The sequence below is a fragment of the Tupaia chinensis genome, unplaced genomic scaffold, assembly GCF_000334495.1.
Source record: "Tupaia chinensis unplaced genomic scaffold, TupChi_1.0 Scaffold000416_1, whole genome shotgun sequence".
NCBI lineage: Eukaryota > Metazoa > Chordata > Mammalia > Scandentia > Tupaiidae > Tupaia > Tupaia belangeri.
This window is the reverse complement of record NW_006159921.1, coordinates 367,770-393,702: the sequence shown is the minus strand read 5'-3', so window position 1 is coordinate 393,702 and position 25,933 is coordinate 367,770. Positions and strand designations below refer to the sequence as shown.

The following is a 25,933-nucleotide window of genomic DNA, read 5'->3' as shown; positions in this document are numbered from 1 at the left end:
TTGCATTCAGTTCTTTCCAAACTACTTTTGCATGTTTTCTATTAAATGCATATGGAAAAACACCTGGCATAAGAGACCTCATTTAATCTCATATAGAATATGGTGTGATAATTAGTTTTGGTATTGAATGGCTACATCCATTTCTAAAATATATAAAAATATTGGGTTGAATTTTCTGTTCAATAAGGATTTAAGAGCAAATCTATTTAACTGAACTTGTTACTGGATTAATTAGTATTCTTACCGAGCTTTTTTTTTTTTTTTTTTAAGAATCAATTTATATTTGGGAGTATTCAATGTAACTATTTTTGAAATTGATTTAATGTTCTCTGTCATTCTCAAAAGCAAACCTATGCTTAATTTTGATTATTTATTTCTTTAAGGACTCTTTTATTTTCTGGGATCCATTGTTAACTTCAGTCAGGACCCAGATGTGCACTTTAAATATATTCAGGCAGCTTGTAAGACCGGGCAGATCAAAGAAGTAGAAAGAATTTGCAGAGAAAGCAATTGCTATGATCCTGAACGAGTCAAGAATTTTCTCAAGGTAAGTAGTTTTGAGTAATGTGTTTTCTGGGAAGGCTGAAGATCAGCAGTTCTACATGGGTTTGTTCATAATTTTAAAATAAGTTTTTTCCCTGAATGTGAAATTTTTAGCATTCTCAAATTGTGTGCTGGATTATGTCTTCCAAACTTAATATTCTGTGGTTTCCTTTGAAATAGGGAAGGAAATTGGTAAGTAATACTTAAGAATGACCATCTGTTTAAAAGAAGGAAAAATAGCACTATTTTATAGGAATTTTCTTTCATTTTAATTTTGAGAAGAAAAATTTTGAAAGTGGTTGTTTTACTCTCTATTGTTTTAGAGTATCTTAAGCTTCTTTTGACTATTAAGATAATCTTGCCCTTAATATCATTTTGAGGAGTTTGGATTCCAGGAAGAGCAGTCTGTTGTCTAAAGAATATAAGTTTATGTCTGCCATCAGATATTCCTGACTCTAGAAATTTAAATGTTAATCATTTTATAATTAATAAATTAAAAGTAAGACCAAACCACAAAAACATAGCTTTTGACACCGGAGTTCAGTTATAGAAAAGTTGCCTATGTTAGAGTGAAAGAGTAATGGTTTAAAAGATTTAGGGCTCTTTAGAAAAACATACCTAAGGACAGTTAATTTTGTTTAATGTTTAACTTAGCTTTATTCACATACCTGCCAGTTACTTTGGGAGGAAAATAAAACTTTAAAGTTGGCTGTGCTTTATAAAAGCCTGGGAGAACCATAAGTGGTTATTGCCTTCCCACACCCTACCAAATACATAAATATATGACCAGAAATTTTAACATTCTGGTTTTTTTTTTTTTCTTGTAAAGAACTTTAGATTAGAAATAGAACCAAAATGTAATTCAGTACAGAAAAGGACTTTTTTCCCCTGTACCTGGATTGTCATCATTTGTAGATAATCTATAGTTGCGTTAGCAAATTGAAGAATTTACTAGATTTTATTTCTGGGCTCTAGATTAAATATCTAAATCCTTAGGGGTTTTAATGTAATGAAATACTCAAAGTGCTAAAATTGCCCTACATTTTAGATTTTAAAATAACTTCCAAAAAAAGGTATTTAGCTTTTATAATTAAGTGTTGGCCATCATGGATTTTCTGGGTTACCTGGTTGGTGTGATGCATTTAAATCCAAGTCTTTCTGATGTCGAAAGAAAACCTTCAAATGAGAAATACTTGATGTTCTTTGCTTGATAAGTGCACCTGTAACATTGGCGTACTTCATTTGAGTATCATTACTATTTCCTTTTAAAATAAATAGTGCTAGATTATTAAGAGATTTCTTTTTTGTTTTAAGATACTTACTCTTCAAGTTATAATTTCTTTAGCAATGGATGTTAATATTTGAGTTATATATGTGCAAAGGAGAACTTAACTATTATTTAATTATGATGATATACCTGAGCTTCAAAAGAAACAAACAAATAATTCTTGGTTACTAGGATGATGTTATTTTGGTTGCTTAGCCCATAGAATCAAGGTGAGGATTTCCCCTTTCACACTTGTGATTAAGTGCTAGCTAATATAAGGTGGTGAGTACAGATTAATAAGGTTTTAAATCAGTCATATCTGTTGCACGTTCTGTTTCTCTGGATTACTGGCCAGTGTGTGTTCATTCAGTATGTGTATAGCTGCTCTATCTGTCAAGGTAACTAATGTGCCTCAGTCTTAGTTTCTTCAACCATAATCTGTGCTTATCAAGACTTGGTATGCTCTAAATATGAGTATTTAAGTGGTAACCATCATAAATAAACTGTATTGCTGGGTCTTGGAAATAGGATAGAGTCAGCCTACATGTGATTTCTTTGTTAGGAAAGTTTTGTTTCTTTTTGATTTTATGTTCTTGACTCTGGAGGAGTTCATTTCCAGCCTGAATGAGAGGTGGAATATAGAGTCTCACATTTAAATAATCTGAAATGGGAGCTCAGTACTAAGGTGCTACTGTCATATTCAGCCTGTCACCCCAGTAGTGAGAGTGCACATGAAAATCACATACTCACTTTTCCTTATTGACTTGTTGTATATAGCTAAAGTGTCATCATTGTTAAACTAAACTTAATTTTGGAGGTAATAGCTGTGTGAAAATTGGGGTTGTATGTAAACTCCATGATCATAAGAAAAATATATTTCTGAACCTCTCTTGAACATTTGAGTACCAGTGCTCGGGCTGCAAGGAATATAGAAATTAGTTGATTAAGAGACCAGAAGATAGGATAATGGTTACATTCTGGACTCCCACATACTCGACCATCGTTCAAGTCCCAGACCCAGTGGCTTAAAACCCACATCTAGGCGCTTGTGCATTCATGCCCAAGATCCCAAGAGGAGAATGGAGGAAAAGGGATTGCCACATGGCCATCCCCTTTGGGGGGATGATTTCTCACTTTCTGTCTCTGATTTGTGCACATGCCCTATACCAAAAATCCTTTTTTTTAAAAAAAAAAAATAATTGAGTGTAATTTCTCCTTTGAAATACCCTGCGAGTGGGATGCAGTGGTATGGTTAGCATCATTTGACTCATGCCCTAAATTTGTGGAGCTGTATCTTTATGCTGAAAGCTTGGAACTGTTTCTGAGACCTATGATATGCTCCTTTCAACCTTAGATAATATTTTCTTAGAGATTTTCGTTAGAGAGCATGTGCACTTGCCAGAAAGAAAGTGAGAAAAAAAGTGAGAAGTCACCTCCTGAGGCGATGGCCATACCACAGTACCTTCTCCTTCACTCTCCTCTCGAGATCTTGGGCATGCATACATATGCGCTGAGCATGAGTTTCAAGCCGCTGGGTCCAGGACCCACACTTCTGTTGGCCAGATGGCAGTCCAGTGCCTTAACCACAAGGCCACCCATTATACCTGAACCTGGCATATTTCTTAAGCCACTGGGTCCGGGACACCAACCACATGACTGGCTCTGTGGAATCCAGCTGCTTTAACCACCAGACCTCAGACTGGCCCCTCTAATCTTCTTTTCTTTTCTTTTTTTTTTTTCCCCCAAATCTTCTGATTTTACTTAAACCTCATGAATGACTGCTATTCTCAGACTTCCTCGGTGCTTTCCTGACCCAGAGCCTTTTGCTTGCTTATGTCCTGGACTACTCTCCACTCAAGAGTACCTGCTCCCTTACCTTTTTCAGGTTTCTGCCCAAATGTCATAAGAGAAGATGTCTCAGATTATGCTATCTAAAACAGAATCTATCCCTACCCTTTTCCTGCTTTATTTTTAACACTTCTCAGTATAGACATGGTCTCTTTCCACTAGTGTGTAAGTCTTAAGAGAATGTATTCTGTTTGTGTTGCTCCCGGCAATATCTGTAGTGCCTAAGAATAGTCACGTACATCAATACTCAGTAAATGTTTGGTAAATGAACACACTTATTTTTAAGAAAACTTTGGAATGTGTTTAATTTTAATCTTAAAATTTTTAGACATTATAATTGAACGTTAATTAACCATTTAGTAAATAATTTAAAATGTTAATACCATTACTTTCATGTATGAAGTCATATCCAAATTTAGGCAATCAAAGAAACAGTCTTAGTTTTTATGTACTTTTTCTGTCTTAAATTTACTTTTGAACTACAGTTAATTGTCTTTGTCATACATCAGAATAGAATAATTAAGTGATATTAGATTACTTGCAACTGTGTTTTCCCCCTAAGTGATAAAATGTGTATATTAAACAGGGAAAGGGGGGCCTGGTGGTTAAGGACATTGGACTCCCACATGGCCGGTCATGGTTCGAGCCCTGGGCCTGGTGGCTTGCTTTCTCATTTTCTCTCTCTCTCTGTCCTTCTCTGGTCAAATTAAAATAAAACTAAATAAAAAAATTATTTAAAAAAAAAAAAAAAAGCAGAGAAAGGAAGAAGGCTAAGGTAGGGACCAGCAGGTGGCATAGTGGTTAAGGCACTGGATACTCACATATGGCTAACCACAGTTCGAGTCCCGGACCTAGTGGCTTGCTTTCTCATTTTCTCTCCCTCTTTCTCTGGTCAAATTTAAAAAATAATAATAATAAATAAATAATAAAAATAATGATTTTTAAAAAGGCTAATGTGTTGATCCACTAATTTTTCTTTTTTTTTTTTTAAGAAGTTTTTGTTATAGGGCGCATGCGCTCGCCAGACAGACAGAGACAGACAGACAGAAAGCGAGAAATCACCCCTTGGGGGATGGCCATACCGCACGCAATCCCTTCTCCTCCATTCTTCTCTCGGGATCTTGGGCACACATGCACATGCACCCAGCATGAGTCTTAAGCCACCGAGTCCGGGACTGGAACCAAAGGTCGACTACATGGGAGTCCAGCGACATAGCCACTAACTGCTGGTCCCAGTCCACTAATTTTTTGATACGCATTAAGTAGTAAAAACAAAGCCTACTGAAACTTTTTGTAAAGGTAGATGTGGACAGATTCTTTCTAGAAACAAGTATAATAGCTGTTAGTATGATTTCTGTGTTGTTAAACAGTACTTGCTTTAGAGTTCCTTATTGTGAAAAGTCTGCAGCTAGACTTTGACTTAGATTTACAGCTTTTTTAATTTTGTAAATTTAGATTGGCCTACAGATTTAGCTTGGTGTTCTCTGAACACATCATAGACTAATCTTTGTATTATTTATAATTGTGTGACTGATATGTCCCCGTCTTCAGAACCATTTTATTCTAATTTTACAAATAATATTCTTAATGGCTGACATGAGGGAGAGACCCATCCTACTTAGTGCTACTTCCTTAGTGGACTGTCTTAAAAGTATCATTTGCTGAGGAATGTTTCACTGTGTATAAATGAATTCCTGATGGAAACTGTTGTTTTTTGTGCTGTACCTTATATCTGTGGAATATAACAGGACATGTATCAGGTAAATGCCCAGAACAGGTCTTACCTACCTGTCTATAACATCTTCTATGTCAATCTATAAGTAGGATTGTAGTTTGGTATTTGTAATGGTAAAAAAAAGCAGTTGGCAATTTAAAGATGTCTTTTCTTTAAATGCTTTTCTGGGAGACTCTTTTCTTATAGCAACATGTGGTGTGTTTAATTCATGGCCATCACCATTATGCTGCTCATTGTAGGCTGTCTCATAATAGAGTGTTAGTCTGGTTATATTTATAGACTGGATTTGGGGAGGGGTAGAAAATAACTCACTAGTTCAAAACAAATGTGAGCCATTTATGTTATATTTTTGGCAATGCGACTATAGTTATTAACTGCAAATTCGACTTAAGTATTACTATTAATGAACACTCAGTGTGATGATGTTATAGCTCACAACTCTTAATTCATACTTTTTTTTCGGTAAAAAGGGATTTGTGGGAAGAATCTGGCATTTTGATATGTTAACTTAAGTATTGCTTATTAAAAATGTACTAAAACTGGGATGTGCACACTTGGCTGTTGGGACATTTCTTCTTTAATAACAGAGCCAAGTTTTGTGAGCCTCCCCTAACACCATAGAACAGATTCTTAGAATTTACATAGATTTTATACCTCATACAATGAGTAAATTATGGCTTCTTTTTGTTTATTCTTTTTTCAGGAAGCAAAACTAACAGATCAGTTACCACTAATTATTGTGTGTGATCGATTTGACTTCGTCCATGATTTGGTGCTCTACTTATATAGAAATAATCTTCAAAAGTATATAGAGATATACGTACAGAAGGTAAGTAATATTTAGATAATATGAAGATTTAATCTTATAGATTACATTTCTCATATACCAGAGGTCTTCATCTTTAAATTTATGATTGTGTGTACACATGCATACAAATGAGAGTGAACCAGAGAAGCACCTGTCACTATGATTTCCTTCCCCCAGCCCTCCAGTTCATCAGGAGCTGGTCATGCACGTACATGCACAGCATGTTTCAAAACACCTTAAATATAGACATCAGAAAATTTACCTTCTAAATCTAGATATAGAAGAGCTCTTTTGCTATAATGGGAGCCTTTTTACTAAAACACTCCCTGTGGTCATTTATCAACATTAGTTTCTTTGGGTTTACCATTTAGGGCAATGTGTAGGTAACTAATTAACCAAGTCAGTAGACTGTAAGTGCTTCCAATATTTGGTAGACCATGAAGTCTTCTTAAACTGAACTTCCTGCCAAATTCCTCTGTTATGTTTTAAATGTACATTTCAGTTTATTACTGAATTCAAAAACTGAGTGGGCTAGCAGGTAGTATGGTGGTTAAGGTGCTAGACTCCCACATGGCCCACCGTGGTTCAAGTCCCGGACCTGGTGGCTTGAAAATAATGCTGTACTTGTGTGTGTTCATGCCCAAAATCTCAAGAGAAGAATGGAGAAGAAGGGATTGTAGTGTGGCTATGCCCCCTGAGGGGAGATTAATCACTTTTTGTCTCTCCCCATCTTTGGCATACAACAAATAGAAAATCTGAGGTTAGGGCCAGTCCCGTAAACTGATGGTTAGGGCAAAGTGGATTTCCTATGGCCTACCACAATTCAAATGCTGAGAGGTCTTCATCTTTAAATTTATGATTGTGTGTACACATGCATACAAATGAGAGTGAACCAGAGAAGCACCTGTCACTATGATTTCCTTCCCCCAGCCCTCCAGTTCATCAGGAGCTGGTCATGCACGTACATGCACAGCATGTTTCAAAACACCTTAAATATAGACATCAGAAAATTTACCTTCTAAATCTAGATATAGAAGAGCTCTTTTGCTATAATGGGAGCCTTTTTACTAAAACACTCCCTGTGGTCATTTATCAACATTAGTTTCTTTGGGTTTACCATTTAGGGCAATGTGTAGGTAACTAATTAACCAAGTCAGTAGACTGTAAGTGCTTCCAATATTTGGTAGACCATGAAGTCTTCTTAAACTGAACTTCCTGCCAAATTCCTCTGTTATGTTTTAAATGTACATTTCAGTTTATTACTGAATTCAAAAACTGAGTGGGCTAGCAGGTAGTATGGTGGTTAAGGTGCTAGACTCCCACATGGCCCACCGTGGTTCAAGTCCCGGACCTGGTGGCTTGAAAATAATGCTGTACTTGTGTGTGTTCATGCCCAAAATCTCAAGAGAAGAATGGAGAAGAAGGGATTGTAGTGTGGCTATGCCCCCTGAGGGGAGATTAATCACTTTTTGTCTCTCCCCATCTTTGGCATACAACAAATAGAAAATCTGAGGTTAGGGCCAGTCCCGTAAACTGATGGTTAGGGCAAAGTGGATTTCCTATGGCCTACCACAATTCAAATGCTGAGACTGGAGTCTTGGAAAACATGCTAGGCATTTATGCAAAGTACATGCCCAAAGTTCTGACAGGATGGAGAAATGGAGAAGAGATTATGGTGTGTGACCCTACCCTATTGGGGACACTCGCTCCCTCTCCTTTTCTCTTTCTCTGGTGAGCACATGTACTTTCTGACCAAAAAAAGAAACAAAAACTCAAAACCCTGAGCTTGAAAGATGTAGATGAATTTTTTTAAACTTCCATTTCCTTGACCTCTATTTTTTTTTTTTAAATAGGTGAATCCAAGTCGACTTCCTGTGGTTATTGGAGGATTACTTGATGTTGACTGCTCTGAAGATGTCATTAAAAACTTGATTCTTGTTGTAAGAGGTCAATTTTCTACTGATGAGCTTGTTGCTGAGGTTGAAAAAAGAAACAGGTGTAGTACCATTTTAACCTTTGTAACTGGATAAATCTATAGTCTTGTTTAGCATGGTGTGATGGATAAGAATATATTAAGTTGCCTCAGCTACACAATAACATGGAGAATAATTCCCTGGAGTCACTAATTTAAAGGTGATGATTGTGCTGATAGTTATTTTAAAAATCTGTTTTTCAGAAACTTTACTGCTGTCTTATAGAAAACCTGGTTGATCACTTTTTTGAGTATTTATAATTATAGCTATGTGGTTTGACTTGTGTATTTTTTTTATTTCTTTTTCTTTTCTTTTCTTTTTTTTTCTTTTTTGAGAGCTTTTTGCTATAGGGCACGTGCGCTCGCCAGACAGACAGAGAGAGATAGAGAGATAGAAAGCGAGAAATCACCCCCCAGGGAGGATGGCCACGCCGCAATCCCTTCTCCTCCATTCTCCTCTTGGGATCTTGGGCACGCACACACATGCACCCAGCGTGAGTTTTAAGCCACCGGGTCCGGGACGTGAATCGCGGTCGACTACGTGGGAGTCCAGCGACATAGCCATTGCACTAACTGCTGGTCCCATTTTTTTTAATGTAAAATATATATAGCTCCTCTTTTACTTAGGCATGAAACCAATATACCAAACAACTAATTTTTCACTGATATATGAAGTGCTGTTTCTTCAAGTGTGAAAGGGGAAAAGAATTCCCTGTGCCACTCTGGGTTGAAATATTATTTAATTTATAGCACCTCAGTATGATAGTAAGAACTGTGAATATAGTATGTTTCTAAAACTTACTAGTTTATGAAGTCTTTTTTAGCTGGAACATTTTAAGGAACTAGTGTTTAGGAAGTGCTGCTGTGATAAGTCGATTAGTGGTTGCCATAATAGTGGGATGTAGCTCTAGTTTACATGGAAGGATATAAAGAAAACCTTTAGGGTCTGGTTTTAACCTGAGTTAAGAGATGCACAATATGATAATAACGTGGAAGTTTGAGCCTAGTCTGAAGTGATTTTAGGTCCTAACAATATAACATTTATAAAGAGTTCAGTTGACTCTTAAGTCTAATACCTAAAAACAATTTTATTGAACATTACAAGCAAATGACCAGATAGTTACAGTTAGGTAATTTGGTCATTTGTTTGTTTGTTTGTGTGTGTGTTTTGTTGTTGTTTTGTTTTAGTAGCTTTTATTGTAGAGTATGTGTACTCGCTGGAGATAGAGACAGAGAGAGTGAGAAATCACCCCCAGGGAGGATGGCCACACTACAGCCCCTTCTCTCGGGATTTTGGGCACACACACACACACATGCACTGGCATCGTTTTCAAGCTGCAGATCCGGGACTCGAGCTGTGCAGTCAGCCGTGTGTGTTCCAGTCACCTGCTGGCCCCAATAACTTGGTCTTTATGTAAAAAATTATATTGTGGTGGGACCAGCAGGTAGCATAATGGCTATGCCGCTGGACTCCCCCGTAGTTGACCGTGGTTCAAGTCCCGGACCCGGAGGCTTAAACTCATGCCAAGCGTGTGTGCGTGCGTGCCCAAGATCCCGAGAATAGAATGGAGGAGAAGGGATTGCGGTGTGACCATCCCCCCGGGGGATGATTTCTTACTTTCTGTCTCTATGTCTCTCTCTCTCTCGTGAGCGCACACGTCTTATAGCAAAAACCTCTCCAAAAAAAGAAAAAAAAATTATATTGTGGTGAACTGAGGTCACATCTAAATCACTAGTTTAAATGTGCCTTTAGCTAACCTGTATTCTTTATTTTGACGTAGAGCATCTACTTGGGTTTCTGTATTTATAGGAGCTTGATTTTTGTCTTTATTAATTTTTAAAAATTGTGAATCTTCAGTAATTGTGTGAATTTGATAGTCGAAATAATAGAATACTCTTTTCTCTGGCTGCTAATATTTAAACCATGGGTAAAAGAGGCATGGATCCTCAGTACCCTTGAAACATAAGCTGTAGCTTAGGTAAAACCCATGACTTTTGGTGGAGTGATCATATGACACCTGAAAACTTCTAAAAGCTACCAAATTTTATTTCCATATCTATTTGGGGTGCTACCTCCTTTTGCTAGAGGTAATATTGTATGTTAATTGTGTTCAAACTAACCTCAGATAATTTGCCCTATATCATATTACATATCCACCCTACACCTAATCAGAATTTCCTGAAGTTTGGATAATTTGTCTAGTATAATGAAAGAACAATCTATGAATCTATAATCTCTTATATCCAGATATAAACAGGTATGATGGATCTTGTAAAGTTCATGGAAAATATGTATTATGAAAAAAACTGCATAAATTGCAGGGTTTTGAGACCAAGCTAAATTCATACTTGAATTCTGTTTTTCACAAACTTTTTTGAAGTCTTATGTATCATGACACATAGGTCTAGGTGAATGAAAAAGTCTTATATACCTTCTCTATGATCATAGATAAGTCACTTAACCATCTCCTGAGTCTTAATTTCCCAATTTGTAATAGGATTGTTGAGGATTAAAAATTTATATGTGAGAGGGACCAGCAGTTGGTGTAATAGCTGTGTTGTTGAACTCCCATGTAGTCGACTGCGGTTCGAGTCCCGAACCCAGTGGCTTAAACTCACACCAGGCTCATGTGTGTGCATGCCCAAGGTCCCAAGAGGAGAATGGAGAAGGGATTGTGGTGTGGCCATCCCCTCCTGGGGGGGCTGGTTTCTCACTTTCTGTCTCTCTAGCTCTCTCTGTCCTTCTGGCAAGCGCATATGCCCTGTAGAAAAACACTCTCAAAAAAAAAGAAAAGAGGGACCAGCAGTTAGCGTAATGGCTATGTCGCTGGACTCCCACGTAGTCGACCGCGGTTCGAGTCCCGGACCCGGTGGCTTAAACTCATGCCGGGCGCGTGTGCGTGCGTGCCCAAGATCCCGAGAGGAGAATGGAGGAGAAGGGATTGCGGCGTGGCCATCCCCCCTGGGGGGTGATTTCCTGCTTTCTATCTCTCTGTCTGTCTCTGTCTGTCTGGCGAGCGCACGCGCCCTATAGCAAAAACCTCTCAAAAAAAAAAAAGAAAAGAAAAGAAAAAAATTTATATGTGACAGTACGTTATAGACCATGAGATACTTGTGTAGTCAGCATGTCAAGTGTGTGTTATTTATAATACACTATGTCTATTTTGTGTTTTTGTTAGATTGAAACTGCTTCTGCCTTGGCTAGAGGCCAGAATTCATGAAGGCTGTGAGGAGCCTGCTACTCACAATGCATTAGCCAAAATCTACATCGATAGTAATAACAACCCAGAGAGATTTCTTCGTGAAAATCCCTATTATGACAGTCGTGTTGTTGGAAAGTATTGTGAGAAGAGAGACCCACATCTGGCCTGTGTTGCTTACGAACGTGGCCAGTGTGATCTGGAACTTATTAATGTGAGTACGGCTAGCTGGATGTGTACTCTGTATTGTTGCTCCACATACTACCTGCCCTTAGCTCCCTTATAGCCCCTGAACCGCACTCTGTATTCATGTTTTTGCTAATTTTATATATTTCATAAAAATGTAAAGTAATTTTAAAAAATAGAATGTTTCTGGCCCAGACAACGATGCAAGTAGTAGGGTGCTACTGTGTGAGGCTGGAGCCATGTGGCAGGCTTGGGTTTGGATCATGGACCACCTTGTCAGCTGAGAGGCAGGGCAGGGCACTGCAATGGCAAAACCCTGTCAGAAGAACCTCTCTCTTTGGTTGTCTCTCTCCTCCCCTCAGCTCCCTCTCCCCAAGTCCACCATGCACATACACTCTCATTTAAAAAGAAAAAGAAAATATGTCTTGCTTTGAGTTTCTCTGATGATTCCTTGTCATTAGTATTAGATTATAAATTCCACTCTGAACTTGGCTTAAGTGATGCTTTTCTTTCTCATGCTATTCCATCCAAAGGCATGTGATGTCCATTTGTCCCCTTTGTGATATTTTATCAGACTGTACCATTTCTCCATTGTATAATTATTTTCCCCTAGCAGATATGTGGGTAGATATTAAAACCATGTAAATATCATGTCACTCCTCCCCTCCCCCCCCAATTTACTATCTCTTGATTCTTACTTAAACCACTGTTAATGTTTTGGTTGCAAAATAAAGCTTTTCTAGCTCCTACACTTTCTCCACATTTATCTATTAGTTGTCATATATTCATGGACTCACATTTTCCTGATTTCATTCAGTAGGTTATAGTCCATTACTATTTATTTTGAGGCTCAAATTGTCACTGTTTGGACTGACAGGAACTTCTTCAATCTGGCCTTCTCTGTCTTTGTGTCATGGTCTCATTATTCATTGAGCACTTCCTTATTTCCTGACACACGGTAAAAGTCCAGGCTCATTTTTTTTACCTTCTCTAGCCATGGAAACAGCCATTTCTCTGAGGAATTCAGACCCCTTTTAGTTAGCCTTGGTATTAGAAACCAAGATGTGTTTGCTGCTAGAATCTTTCAGTGGTCTGTGTGAGGAAATAAGTGCATTTGTGTACATACATACCTTCATATATTTGTGTATACATATGTGCATTTCCATATGGAAAACTTAATACAAATATAACTTGTAAAACACCGAAAAGAAAGCTCCAAAGGGAACTGGCTTTACCAGATATTAAGGCACATTATGAAGCCTCTAGCATGAAAACTGGTATAGGAATAGACAGACTTCTAGAGTAGAATAGAACTTCCAAAAATACATCCAACATGGGAATGCTTTTAAAAAGGCTTCACAATTTGGGCCAGCAGATAACATAGTAGTTAAGGTGCTTGACTCCCATATGGTCAGCTGTGGTTTGAGTCCCAGACCCAGTGGCTTGAAAGTCATGCCGGGCACCTGTGTGTACGTGCCCAAAATCCTGAGAGGAGAATGAAGAAAGGGTTGTGATGTGGTAATCTCCCCTGGGGGATGATTTCTCACTTTCCTTCCTGTCTGTCTTACGCAGACACACCTATCCTATGGCAAAGACCTAAAAAAAACCCAATTAATTAATTAATTAATTAATTTAAAAAGCTTCCAGTCATTATAATAAATGTTTGTTTCTACTGGCTAGATTTTTTTTTTCCCAATTTATTTGCATTCATTCACTGTACATCATTACAGCATACAAAATGAGATTTTCCATCCAGAGTACACTGTATATTGTCTCAATCAAGCACATCAACAAACATGTTATTATTAGCAAATGATCTTCCATTTCTTGTTTTCTGTATGTTTTGCCTTTTCTCCCCCATCCTTGGTTCCCTCTCTCTTACCCTCTGCCACCTCCTGTTCTCCTCCTACACTGTCTCTGTTATCTATTTCTATACCATTTTCCCCCCAACATTTTATTGAATCACCAAAGACCCTCATCAATCCAAACACCCTCCTAGCAAACACAAGTGACACACACATTTCCATGAGCACAAGTCTAACTTTACGCATCCTATAAATTAGCACCTAACTGGGGCTACATATCCTACTGCAGTCATTAAATAGATATATGAATAGATATATTTTGTTTTCCTGAAACTCTTTTTTGTAACTCAATTTACATTCCTTCTCTAGGCATCATCACAGCACACAAAATGCGATCTCCCATCCAGTACACACTGCATAGTGACTCAATCATGCACATTACAAAAAATATAAATTTCCACTTCTAGTTGCTAGAATTAATTCCACCCCTCTTTCTGACCCTCTGTCCCTTCCCACCCTCCTCTCACACCACCTCTAGTGTCCAAAATTGTCCTCCATTCCCTTCCCACCCACATTGCATTGATCACACAATTTCCTACATAACCTGACTACTTTCAAAGGTGAGTTCCCTCGTTACTACTAAGAAAACCAGTTTTAACTTAAATCAAAGAACCGCCAAGGAACTTTGCTTAAAGCCCGGAAACAGGTTAGGATTCTGTTCAAATGGTAGGTGCATGAACCTATCAGTCTCATATACTTTTATCTTCTGTTCTGGTTCAATTTTCCTGATTAAATTCTGGGATATAGTATTCAACTCCAGACTTGTCCCTATGATTAAGTTAGCTACTTTCTCAGTTTTTGGACTCTTATTTCCATGTATCTGCGTTTAGTTTTCCTGATACAGCACATCCTTGAGAACTTCTTGGAGGTCTGGTCTGGTGCTGGTAAATTCTTTCAGGTTTTGTTTATCTGAGAATGTTCTTGTCTTTTCTTCCCACCTGAAAGATAATCTTGCCGGATACAGTATTCTTGGCTGAAACTGCTTCTCTCTTAACACTTGGAATATATTTTCCCATTCTCTCCTCGCTTTTATTGTTTCTGATGAGAGATCTGCTGTTAGCCTGATGGGATGTCCTTTGTAGGTAACTTGATGTTTTTCTCTTGCTAATCTTAGTATCTTGTCTTTGTCTGCAGTTTTGGTCAACCTGGCTATAATGTGTCTTGGAGAAGATCTTCTAGGGTTGATTCTATTTGGGGTCCGTTGTATTTCCTGGGACTGGATCTTTGAATGCCTCTCTAGGTTTGGAAAGTTTTCTTGCAGGATTTCCTGGAATAGATTATCAATGCCCTTATGGGTTTCCTCACCTTCTGGAATGCCAATTATCCGGATATTTGGACGTTTGATGGTATCCAGTACTTCTCGCATATTATTCTCAAATTTTTGTGCCATTTTCTCAGTCTTCATGGTGGATTTTTTCTAGGCCGGCCATTTTCTCCTCTACAGTTGAGATTCTATTTTCTGAATGATCTAGTCTGCTTTTAATACTTTCCAGGGAGATTTTTACTTCTTGTATTATAGACTTCATCTCTAGCAGTTCCGTTTGAGTCTTTTGTAAAGTGTGTAATTCCTCTTTTAGATCTTGCAGGAATTTCCTCATCTCTTGGAACTCGTCAATTTCTTTCTCCTTTCTCTTTAGCAGTTCATTATCTCTCTTCTCTTCCATCTCTGTTAGCTTAGACATTATGAATGATCTGAATTTCTTATCAGACATTTCCATGATTTTCACCGAACTGCTTGTGGATGAAGAGTTACTCTTTTCCCTAGGAGGAGAGGTATTTTCTTGTTTTCCCATGTTTCTTGTGATCCGGCGGTGATTTCTTGTCATCTGATGAATGTTGTGTTTCTTTCAAATTCTTGAGGTTCAGCCTTAATGTTCAGGAGCAAGCAGGCAGAGGTGATCCAGAAACTCTTTGCTGTTCTATTGTGCTTGCTGGTGCAGCAGATTCAGTAGATAGTGGGGAATATTTCAACCCTATTAGTATTTGAATGTTTAGCTACAGTGCTCTTAGATCTGTCGCTAGCTCGTTTGTTGGAGGCTGAATTATTAGTAGAAAATCTTCATTCCCTTAAAAATCTAGTTCACAGTAGCCATGTGGAACCTTGTTCTGAAGGCCCGCGGCTTCTTCTGCCCTACTGGCTAGATTTTAATAGGAAAAGTCTGGGTGTAATCTACTCAAGATTATGTGTAAAAGTAATGGAGATTTCCCTTCCTATACAACAGCAAACAAATGATAATAAGAGTAACTTGTTACTAATGATAAAAAATAACCTAAAATTAGAATCAGTCTCTAAGATTTTTTTTAATCTTTTTCCCTTGGAATTAATCTTTCATATCTTATGTAGGTTTGCAACGAGAACTCCCTCTTCAAAAGTCTTTCCCGTTACCTAGTACGCCGAAAGGATCCAGAATTGTGGGGTAGCGTGCTGCTGGAAAGCAATCCTTATAGGAGACCCCTTATTGACCAGGTAAAATTGGTAAATGTGTTTAATGCTCCTTTTTTAACCATGAATAAAATCCCCCTGCATCATGTTTCAAATATACTCTAATGGATTGTATTTCACCGTAAAGAGAAGGCAATGAAAAGTAGAATTAAAATTACACTGTATGTAGATGTATGTAAATTTAAATTCATATGAATATATGTACATATTCTTATGTCAGAAAAATAAAATATATCCCAAAGACATTATTTAATTGCATAAAACTCTCTCAGTTCATCATTGTTTAAAGGAAAATAGGGGGACCAACTGGCAGCATGGTGATTTAGGTAGCTGGGGTCCACCTGGCCAACTATACGGTTCAAATAGTGGACCCAGCATCCTGAAAAATGTGTTAGACTCGTGTGTGTGTGTGTGTCCAAAAATCCTGAAAGAAGAATGAAAAAGGGATTGTGGCAGACTCTCTCCCACCCCCAGCACCCTGGTGGATCCTCTCTCACCTTTCCTTTCTCTCTCTCTGGCAAGCATGTGCACCCTCTAGCAAAATATATTTTTAGGAAATCATTTAAAATTTTTAACAGGAAAATAGCAAATTAAACATTAAGGATTACTGTTATTAATACCTGGGAAGTGACTAAATTTTCAGAAGCATTCAAGAGAGTGATAAAGTTAACAAAGGGTAAAGATTGATAAGAGATGCAGAAGACCAAATGAGTAAATGTTAAATCTCAGTAAGCATAGAATTACTGTATAGAAATGACATGTATTTTCTTACCTATGTAAAATTCAAAACATATTTTTAAAACTCTAAAAATTGAGGGTTACTATAAAGATTCTTAAATCCTCTTGGCCACATTATAAATGAAACATTTTGGAAAAGTATATTTTGAAGACTATTAGTTTTTCTTAGGAAGCATTTCTAAGGAACGTTCACAAGTATTACAGATACAAAGCTTCCTGGAAAAAAAAAATATTCATTTAGCATCTGCCATCAGTGCGAATAGCCAAAAATAAAACACTTTATAATTCCACTTGATGTAGTCGATTTATATTTAGCCATTGAAATAATAATGTCAGTGTAGATAATGTATCAATCAGGGAAAATTGGAAATTATATAATTAGGGTGATTTTTCAACAGAAAAACATTACACCTAGTATGTGTTTAGGCCTTTGAATGGTAAATTGAAAGATAATCTTTTCATCCTTTTTTCTTTTCTTCCTATTTCAAGTTTTCTTGTGAAAGGCAAGTTTATTCTTATTAGATGATATATTTAAAAACCACCTCATGTTCCAGTACTTAATTTCTATATATCCTCTGTAGGTTGTACAGACAGCCTTGTCTGAGACTCAGGACCCTGAAGAAGTATCAGTAACTGTTAAGGCATTTATGACTGCAGACCTTCCTAATGAACTCATTGAACTGCTGGAGAAAATTGTCCTTGATAACTCTGTATTCAGTGAACACAGGTATGCTATCAAAGGGTGTTGGCTGTTTATTGTCATTCTTATGTGATGTGTCAATTTTGGGAAGGAACAAAGACAAAGATTAGAGAAAGTTGCCTGAATTCTCACTCTTCTAATAACTCCACTCTTCTCCTACTTCCTGAGATAAAAACTCCTCTGTAGCCTCAATGCTTATTCTTTTTAAGTATTGCATTTAAATATCTTCTTTTCTTGAGGAATCTGCAAAACCTCCTCATCCTTACTGCAATTAAGGCTGACCGTACACGTGTTATGGAGTATATCAACCGCTTGGATAATTATGATGCCCCAGATATTGCCAATATTGCCATCAGCAATGAGTTGTTTGAGGAAGCATTTGCCATTTTCCGGAAATTTGATGTTAATACTTCTGCAGTACAGGTAAACTTCACGTTATATAAGTTGGATTACTGAATATAATGCCTGCTGTTGATTCAGTTTATGAAAAAATCCTATGAAAATAGGCAAAATTGATTGCTCTGGCAAGAGAAGAGTGATAAAATGCTAACGGCTTAAGTAATTGTTGAAGGTAATCCTGATTCCAAAATTGGTTGCTTAGGTCTTGATAGAACATATTGGAAACTTGGATCGGGCATATGAGTTTGCCGAACGCTGCAATGAACCTGCAGTGTGGAGTCAACTGGCGAAAGCACAGTTGCAGAAAGGAATGGTGAAAGAAGCCATCGATTCTTATATCAAAGCAGATGACCCTTCATCTTACATGGAAGTTGTTCAGGCTGCCAATACTAGCGGTATGACTTCTCAACTTTATGTGTTTGAAACCTCAGAACATGATTAAGCAAGCATTAAGATACTTACCTATTCTGAATTATTTAGGAGTTAGGTACTGTATAATTATTCATGAAAACGTTAAGCCCTCTATCTTGCTCCAGACAAAGAGAGTTTGCATTTTGTGAGCTTTTAAGGTCCACGGGGAAGATTAATTTTCTGTTTTAAAGTCTCATAAAACTCTGATAGAGTTCTAATTATAACTTTTAAGGGAAAATTAATTCATCTATTCACTTGGTCAATAATAATATATCAGAAGTATAATAGAATTTTTGTAATTTTAGATACTTTGCATGGTTACATTTGTTTTCCTCTAGTAGGTTTCCCTAAAAAAGGAAAGGAATAGCAAATCTCATTTACTTGTATGAAAAGATAAACAAGAATGTTAGTGTTTGGATTTTTATTTTCTTTCTCTATACTGTATACTTAGGAAACTGGGAAGAACTAGTGAAATACTTGCAGATGGCCCGTAAGAAGGCTCGAGAGTCCTACGTGGAGACAGAATTGATATTCGCACTGGCTAAAACAAACCGTCTTGCAGAGTTAGAAGAATTCATCAATGGGCCAAATAATGCTCATATCCAACAAGTGAGTTTCTTGTTCATATTTTTTAAAATAATAGGAAAATAGTTGTGTAAATTTATTAGCTCACTAGGATCAGCATACCACAACCGAAGAATTCCAAGGAATAATCTTAGAGAAAATGAATTGCTTCTCAGTAGTAGTATGTGAATTTGGAAAAAGAAAATTGATCTAAAGCTAATATCTTACTGAAAATGAGTTGCCCTTTCCCCCGCCTTGCAGGTTGGTGACCGTTGTTATGATGAAAAAATGTATGATGCTGCTAAATTGTTGTACAATAATGTTTCCAATTTTGGACGGTTGGCATCTACCCTTGTTCACCTGGGTGAATATCAGGCAGCTGTTGATGGAGCTAGGAAGGCCAACAGTACTCGAACATGGAAAGAGGTAATCTAAATGCAAGGTTGCGTGAAGAATTAAGATCTTATTTGGAAATGCTTTATATTGATTAGTTGAAATATCTAGTCATGTTTACATTTTAGTTCACATAATGGAAATGTTTTTTTCTAGGTTTGCTTCGCCTGTGTAGATGGCAAAGAGTTCCGCCTCGCTCAGATGTGCGGGCTTCACATTGTAGTACACGCAGATGAACTGGAGGAACTTATCAATTACTATCAGGTAATGAACAGGAGTCTTTTATGTGAACTGAGTTCCTTTGCTACAGATATGCTTATCTTTAATTGCACACTTCTCTTATTTAGGATCGCGGATATTTTGAAGAACTGATAACCATGTTGGAAGCAGCATTGGGACTTGAGCGAGCTCACATGGGAATGTTCACCGAATTAGCTATTCTGTATTCTAAATTTAAGCCACAGAAAATGAGGGAGCACTTGGAACTCTTCTGGTCCAGAGTGAATATTCCTAAGGTAACTAAGCTTTAACATGATGAGGCAACTCTGTAGCTTAAACTAACACTTTAAAACACCTTTATCTTTTTTTAAAAGTCTATTAGTTAGACTTAGAGACTCATATTTAAAGCAGTAAAATCTATTTCATGCAGGTGCTGAGAGCTGCAGAACAAGCTCATCTTTGGGCAGAATTAGTGTTTCTGTATGACAAGTATGAAGAATATGATAACGCCATTATTACCATGATGAATCATCCAACTGATGCATGGAAGGAAGGGCAGTTCAAAGATATCATTACCAAGGTCTGTACCTTCAGGAGATAAAGGCCTCAGAAGGAGAAAGCTCTTTAGGAAATATCTCTGACGTACGTGTGTATTTTTCCTATGTTAGGTTGCCAATGTGGAACTATACTATAGAGCAATACAGTTCTACTTAGAATTCAAGCCTCTGTTGTTAAATGATTTGCTGATGGTGCTATCTCCACGGTTGGATCACACTCGTGCAGTCAATTATTTCAGCAAGGTAATAATTTTAAACCAGAGCTTCATAGCAAGGAATTAAAAGTGTATTTGAGTAACTTTTGTCCCTGGAATTTCAATGATATGTAACATTTGTAATAAATTCTTTATTTTAAAGGTTAAACAGCTACCACTGGTGAAACCGTATTTGCGTTCAGTTCAGAACCACAACAACAAATCTGTGAATGAATCACTGAACAATCTCTTTATTACAGAAGAAGATTATCAGGTAAAAACCTCTTAATTCTTGCACATATTTTCAAAACTTAGATTATGGTTTGATTTATAAAGTTGGCATGTTTTGTAGTTTAAAAAAGCCTATTATCCTTTAGGATTATAAATAGTAGGTACTCCTCTACCAACGATCTAAATTTTAGTAAGGTTTTCATGCTTAATAAATCCCCCAATTAAGTGCCAAGTTTTCAGGATTTTGCTTATTAGCTCTTATATAAGATAACGCTTTTGGAAAAAGCAATACGATTTTTATGTCTATATTATAGGTAGGATCAAAAAAACTTTGATCCCAGGACCAGCAGGTGGCATGGTGGTTAAGGCACTAGACACTCCCACAGTCCCAGACCTGGTGGCTTACTTTCTCACTTTCTCTCTCTCTCTCTCTGTCTCTGTCTCTAATCAAATTAGAATAAATGAATGAATGAATAAAATTAAATAATTCTTTAAAAAAATTAGTTATTAAAAAAACTGGTCCCTTAACTAATGCATAAAACTTACTTGGTATTAATTGTATTTAAGTATTCACTGGTTTTCTTGCCTGATAATATCCTATTAGTAGTTGTCATTTATTAAACCTTTTGTGAATGATTGCACATAAACAAAAGTAATTAAGGTTAAGCTAGTTGTCTTTTTCTCTGTTACTGTCAGCATGATTTTCTTTTAGGCTCAGAGTACATGATGATCTGTATGACTAACTGTCATGTTGAGTGTTATTAGGAGTTACTGGGAGTTTCTCTAAAGCATAAGATCTTATCCTCCAAATTACAAATCTTTCTAATTTCATAGCCATTCAAGTTAGTCCATGATACTGAAAACCTTGATGAAAATTGTACCTTTTGAAAAATCTTAAAGTACCTTTGAGGGTTTTATTGTTACATTTGAAGAAACTTGATACTGTTCACAGATGACAACTTAGTCTTTTGATACTTGAGTCTAGGCTGTCATAATACATTTTACCATTTAAAGGACTCATTGATCAAGTAGGTTGAAACATAAATGTTCAATGAAACACTGATTTTGCATTTGGATGGCTTTATTTTTTTAAGGCGCTGCGAACATCAATAGATGCTTATGACAACTTTGACAATATCTCACTTGCTCAGCGTTTGGAGAAACATGAACTCATTGAGTTCAGAAGAATTGCTGCTTATCTCTTCAAAGGCAACAATCGCTGGAAACAGAGCGTAGAGCTGTGCAAGAAAGACAGCCTTTACAAGGTTGATAAAGTTGACAGGGGTGGGGCTATGAAACCAAGTCTAAAATGGTATATGACAAGTAGTTGTGTTTTAGAAAAGTATTCGTTTTGTGAATATGAAAGTTTATCATTCTAATTCTAATTTTCAATAAGCTCCCTTTGAGGAGATATATTTAAGGCAATGGATTCTAAGGGCTATCTTGTGTTTAGGGGCTGTCTCTTTGTTTAAAAAACATTTTTTAGTCTGTTCTTATCCTTTTCTTTCAGAATTTTAATTTAAATGATGTAACTGGAAGGTATCCTCCCCTCGCCCCTAAATCCAGATTTAAGTTTTTGGAAAGTTTCCATTCTGTGGCTTGGGGGTACCAGTTCACCACCTTTTGATTTCATGTGTGACTTTCATTGTTTCTTATGAATAGGATGCAATGCAGTATGCCTCTGAATCTAAAGATACTGAGTTGGCCGAAGAACTCCTACAGTGGTTTTTGCAGGAAGAAAAAAGAGAGTGCTTTGGAGCTTGTCTCTTTACCTGTTACGATCTTTTAAGGCCAGATGTTGTCCTGGAAACTGCATGGAGGCACAATATCATGGATTTTGCCATGCCCTACTTCATCCAGGTCATGAAGGAATACTTGACAAAGGTAAAAACTCTTTAAGTATATTCAGAACTAATTATCTAGAAGATATATAAAATTCTACATGCAGGTTTATTTTTTTGAAATTTTTTTTCTCTAGTAGAAGTAAGTAATTCAGTCGTAAAATATTCCTGTTGTCTGGATTTTTCTTAATAGCTGATAAATGACATTGATTGGAAAGGGAACTCAAATATGACTTGTCAGAATGTTTATCCTCACTGTATTTCCGAGAATGAATAATATTCTGTAGTTTACATGTTTTTTTTAAATATTTGATTTTTCTTTCAAAATAGCATCTTTCTCAGGATCGGTTCCTGAAACTGAGATATCCATAACCAGTACTCTGCATTCCTTTTTATTTGATTGGTTTCTGACTTTAATGTCCATGCCTGTTTCCCCTAAGGAAGCAGCCACATATATTAACATTTTGTTAATCTTCACAATTTTTTGGTTGTTTAATGCCTAATTTAACAATGTCGTAGAGGATAACAATCACGTTTTCTAAAAATACATTAAATAAGCTAGGCCTATAGTTACCTTATAAAATTCATTGTTCCCTTTTTGACATTAGAATATTTTTTACTCACCCTGTCCTTAACAGTTATTACCTTTCTTGCTGTACAACATTTTTTAAAAATTTACTATGTGTATTTAAGGTGTATAATGTGGTGTTACAAGAGACATGTTTATAGAAAAATGGTTGCTATATTGCTGTAGAACATTTTAAAATATTTTAAAAGATCCATTTCTGCAAAGCAGAAAATGCTTCAAATCAGAAACTAACATCTGATCTCTTCAGCATGTCCGAGTAAAGGGGGGGAGGGGGGGAGTGCTACTAACAACCCCCAGTATACTGAATTTTTCTCTAGAGTACCACCTACTTGGATACCATTGTGTTTAGCACTTTCTATGTAAAGTTTATTATAAGAGAAAAAACAGTTGCCTTATCTTAGCCATAGAGAACAGCTTCTTTTCTTATGCATAATGCCAGCTTGTGAGACCTGGCTCTCAGCTGCTGTTAACCTAAGTGCTGTAAATTGTACTAGCCATTAAGCTGCTTTCTTTCCCACTGACTAGCATAAATTCTTCTGCAGTAAGCTCTGAAGTTTAAAAAAGTGTTCTCAATTTTGCTTCCAGTATGCCCTTTATTTTCACTTCTCTCATACCTTTTTTAGTGATTAGATGTTTCTCCCCTAAACCTTTGTTGCTGATTCTACCTTTTTATGCTCAATATGGAATTTGATTTTTTTCTAAGCTGCACCTTCTGAATTCCTTTGCAGGTTGATGCAATAAAGGAAAAGGTGAAAGTTGATTCTTTTCCATCTTTAAGTCTGGAGGACTAAGCCTAAGGAATTTGCATGATTTTTTTCCTTCCTTTTCTACACTGCTGCTGCTGCTTTTTCCCCAATAAATTTTCACTAAAGCCTCTGCAAGTCCCTTGAAACATAACTATAATAGAGCTGTAGGACATTAGTAGATGTTTGCTACTAATCGGCTAATAGGCTTTAGGAAGGGCAGGAGGCTAATCAGTAGTTGGTTCACAGTCTCTCTTAAATGTATTATTGAAAACTGAGCATGATATGAGTTTCCATTTTAATTAACAAAGTATCAGGAAATTTCTCTTCCCTGTCAGGGTATCTGGACCATAACAGGACTTCTAAATACTTGAAATAAATTAAAACAGCCTCTGGTTTCATTTTGTGAGCTTGCCTGACAGTTGTTGAATTTACATATGTATGTACATGCCCTAAAAGACTTTTGGGGGGATTTTTGGTATTGAAGGACTGTGATCCAGTTTCTGATCTCTTGATTCTTACTAATTTTTTTGCTGAAAGTAGATACAAGAGATACTAGCTGCTTCCGAAGAGACTTTCCTCATGTTTCTCCGGGTGTCCAGTTCTTATGGTGCCGAGTCCATTTTTAAGAGGAATAAACCTTTTTTAATTATGAGAGCCAAGTTTACCATAATTGTTGCTAAGCAACATGGAATATTTGTTTATTATGAAGCAATATTAACTTCTGCTTTCTGTAATAAGTTACACTTCTGAAGCTACTTAAACTTTGCTCTTAATTGATAAGTTGGCTTGTCCGAAAAGGTCAAATTTGGGCACCTTTTGGTTGCTCCTTCCTTCATTGGCTTGTCTCTATCCCAGTACAAATGAAACAAACTTATAAACTTGTGTCTGGTATCAAATTGTGGTTAGAAAAGGGTGGGAAGGTAAAGAAGAGTTGAAACAAATTTTTAAGAATTTGGGCGGGGGACAGTGCCTTGGGATTATGTTGAACCAAACTGGAGTCACCACTGGAACTTAGGGCAAACCTGAGTAAAATGCATTGTGTGTGAGACCCTTCAGCAGCTAGTAAGCAAGGCAGTTAGAAAGCGTGTGTGTGAAAAACAGGTAATTGAACTGCAGTGTTATGCGTTGTTTTAAATCAAGCATGTACAGCAGTCATTGCAATTACATCATACTACTCTTGAAACCCTTATAGCATTGCTGTGGGCTGTGTGTGTTTCTTGAGAGCCTGTATAGCAACAGTCATCTTCAGACCTCACTTCTTGCTTCAGTACTTTTGCCTTTTTTTCATGCACACATACACCAAAATATCTGACTGCATGTTAACTTTTCCTCTGCAGCATATTGCAGTCTTTGTGGAAAAGCCTTTTACATTTTAATGAATTTTCAGTAGTACAGATGGAACTGAATTCAGTTATGTTCTACCTGTAATTTTTCTTCTTAAGTCCAAGGATCAGAAACTTTTGTTACAGCTCTTAACAAAAGCTTGTGTTCATAAAAGCCTTCTCTACTTTTCTTTATTTGAACAATCTAAATTGGGTCAGTGGAAATAAAGATTGGATATACCTGGGCCAGAGGCTGTCCCATTATATAGAAAAAAAGTCAAAATTTTTTTGCTTAGCTATTCCCTCAGAATTTGTTTTCTCCATATGCCCAACCTGCCTGTGTGTATGCTTGGGCACTGTGATATTGCTAGCTCTTCAAAATCTTTCATGTATTTCTATAATAGGATTTTCGTGTTCAACATCTAACACAGACATTAACTTTTGAACATGTTCACTTTAGATTCTTTCCCTTGAAAGTCTGGAAATGTATTGTGATGGGTTTTTGGTGGGGTTTTTTTGTTTAATTTTTTTCTTAGATGTTATTAATGGACAGGCATCCATGTATTTTTCTGTATAACTTCTATAGGTTACTCTTGGCTGCCGCTTAGATTAGCAGAATCCCATCTGACCCATGAAGGCACAGAATTGTGCCGTTTACTGTAATTTTCGCTTTAAGTTTGGATGCCAAGCAGTGGGTATTTTGCATGATACTTATACTTCATAACACTCTTTAATTTGATATTGAGGTAATTGGTACCATATGATCCTTTAGGCTCTAAAATAGGGTATTAGTGTACAGAAGAAAATGATTCCATTTTCCTAGAGTAGACAAATCACATTTCACTTGAAGGAGTTGACAATCTTCACTTTTCTCAAAACCTCAATTCCTTAACAAACTAAGATGGATTAGACCCCTATTTAAGGTATTTAACATGAAGCAGTTAAAGTAAGCATGGAACACAAACTTTAATAACCTACATGAAGACTCAAAGACAATATTTTACTAGTTTCAAATAGAAATGAGATGCTGCTCTACCCTTGTAGGACCTGAGTATTAACACTTTCTTTTTTTTAACCAAAGTCTGCATGTCCTTTTTTGTGGATGATTTTTCACTATGAGCTTTTTTGACAAACATGCAGTAATCACTCAAAAGGTTCTTCC

The 25,933-nt window shown here is 36.8% G+C and overlaps 1 protein-coding gene across 2 annotated transcripts in view; it reads left to right on the top strand.

The window, feature by feature from the left end:
- CLTC (clathrin heavy chain) overlaps positions 1 to 25,933 on the top strand; it is a 78,951-nt gene that overhangs the window by 46,584 nt on the left and 6,434 nt on the right. The window contains exons 14-31 of one of the 2 annotated variants that reach the window (XM_006154618.3): positions 384 to 547; positions 6,097 to 6,222; positions 8,055 to 8,197; positions 11,353 to 11,587; positions 15,769 to 15,891; positions 17,187 to 17,332; positions 17,545 to 17,728; positions 17,907 to 18,099; positions 18,567 to 18,724; positions 18,941 to 19,105; positions 19,229 to 19,336; positions 19,420 to 19,587; positions 19,722 to 19,871; positions 19,960 to 20,091; positions 20,206 to 20,316; positions 21,368 to 21,538; positions 21,936 to 22,157; positions 23,432 to 23,452. In XM_006154618.3, the coding sequence (XP_006154680.1) occupies positions 384 to 547; positions 6,097 to 6,222; positions 8,055 to 8,197; positions 11,353 to 11,587; positions 15,769 to 15,891; positions 17,187 to 17,332; positions 17,545 to 17,728; positions 17,907 to 18,099; positions 18,567 to 18,724; positions 18,941 to 19,105; positions 19,229 to 19,336; positions 19,420 to 19,587; positions 19,722 to 19,871; positions 19,960 to 20,091; positions 20,206 to 20,316; positions 21,368 to 21,538; positions 21,936 to 22,157; positions 23,432 to 23,452 (2,720 nt within the window). The remainder of the gene's footprint in view (positions 1 to 383; positions 548 to 6,096; positions 6,223 to 8,054; positions 8,198 to 11,352; positions 11,588 to 15,768; positions 15,892 to 17,186; positions 17,333 to 17,544; positions 17,729 to 17,906; positions 18,100 to 18,566; positions 18,725 to 18,940; positions 19,106 to 19,228; positions 19,337 to 19,419; positions 19,588 to 19,721; positions 19,872 to 19,959; positions 20,092 to 20,205; positions 20,317 to 21,367; positions 21,539 to 21,935; positions 22,158 to 23,431; positions 23,453 to 25,933) is intronic. The other variant, XM_006154619.3, reaches the window with a different exon arrangement.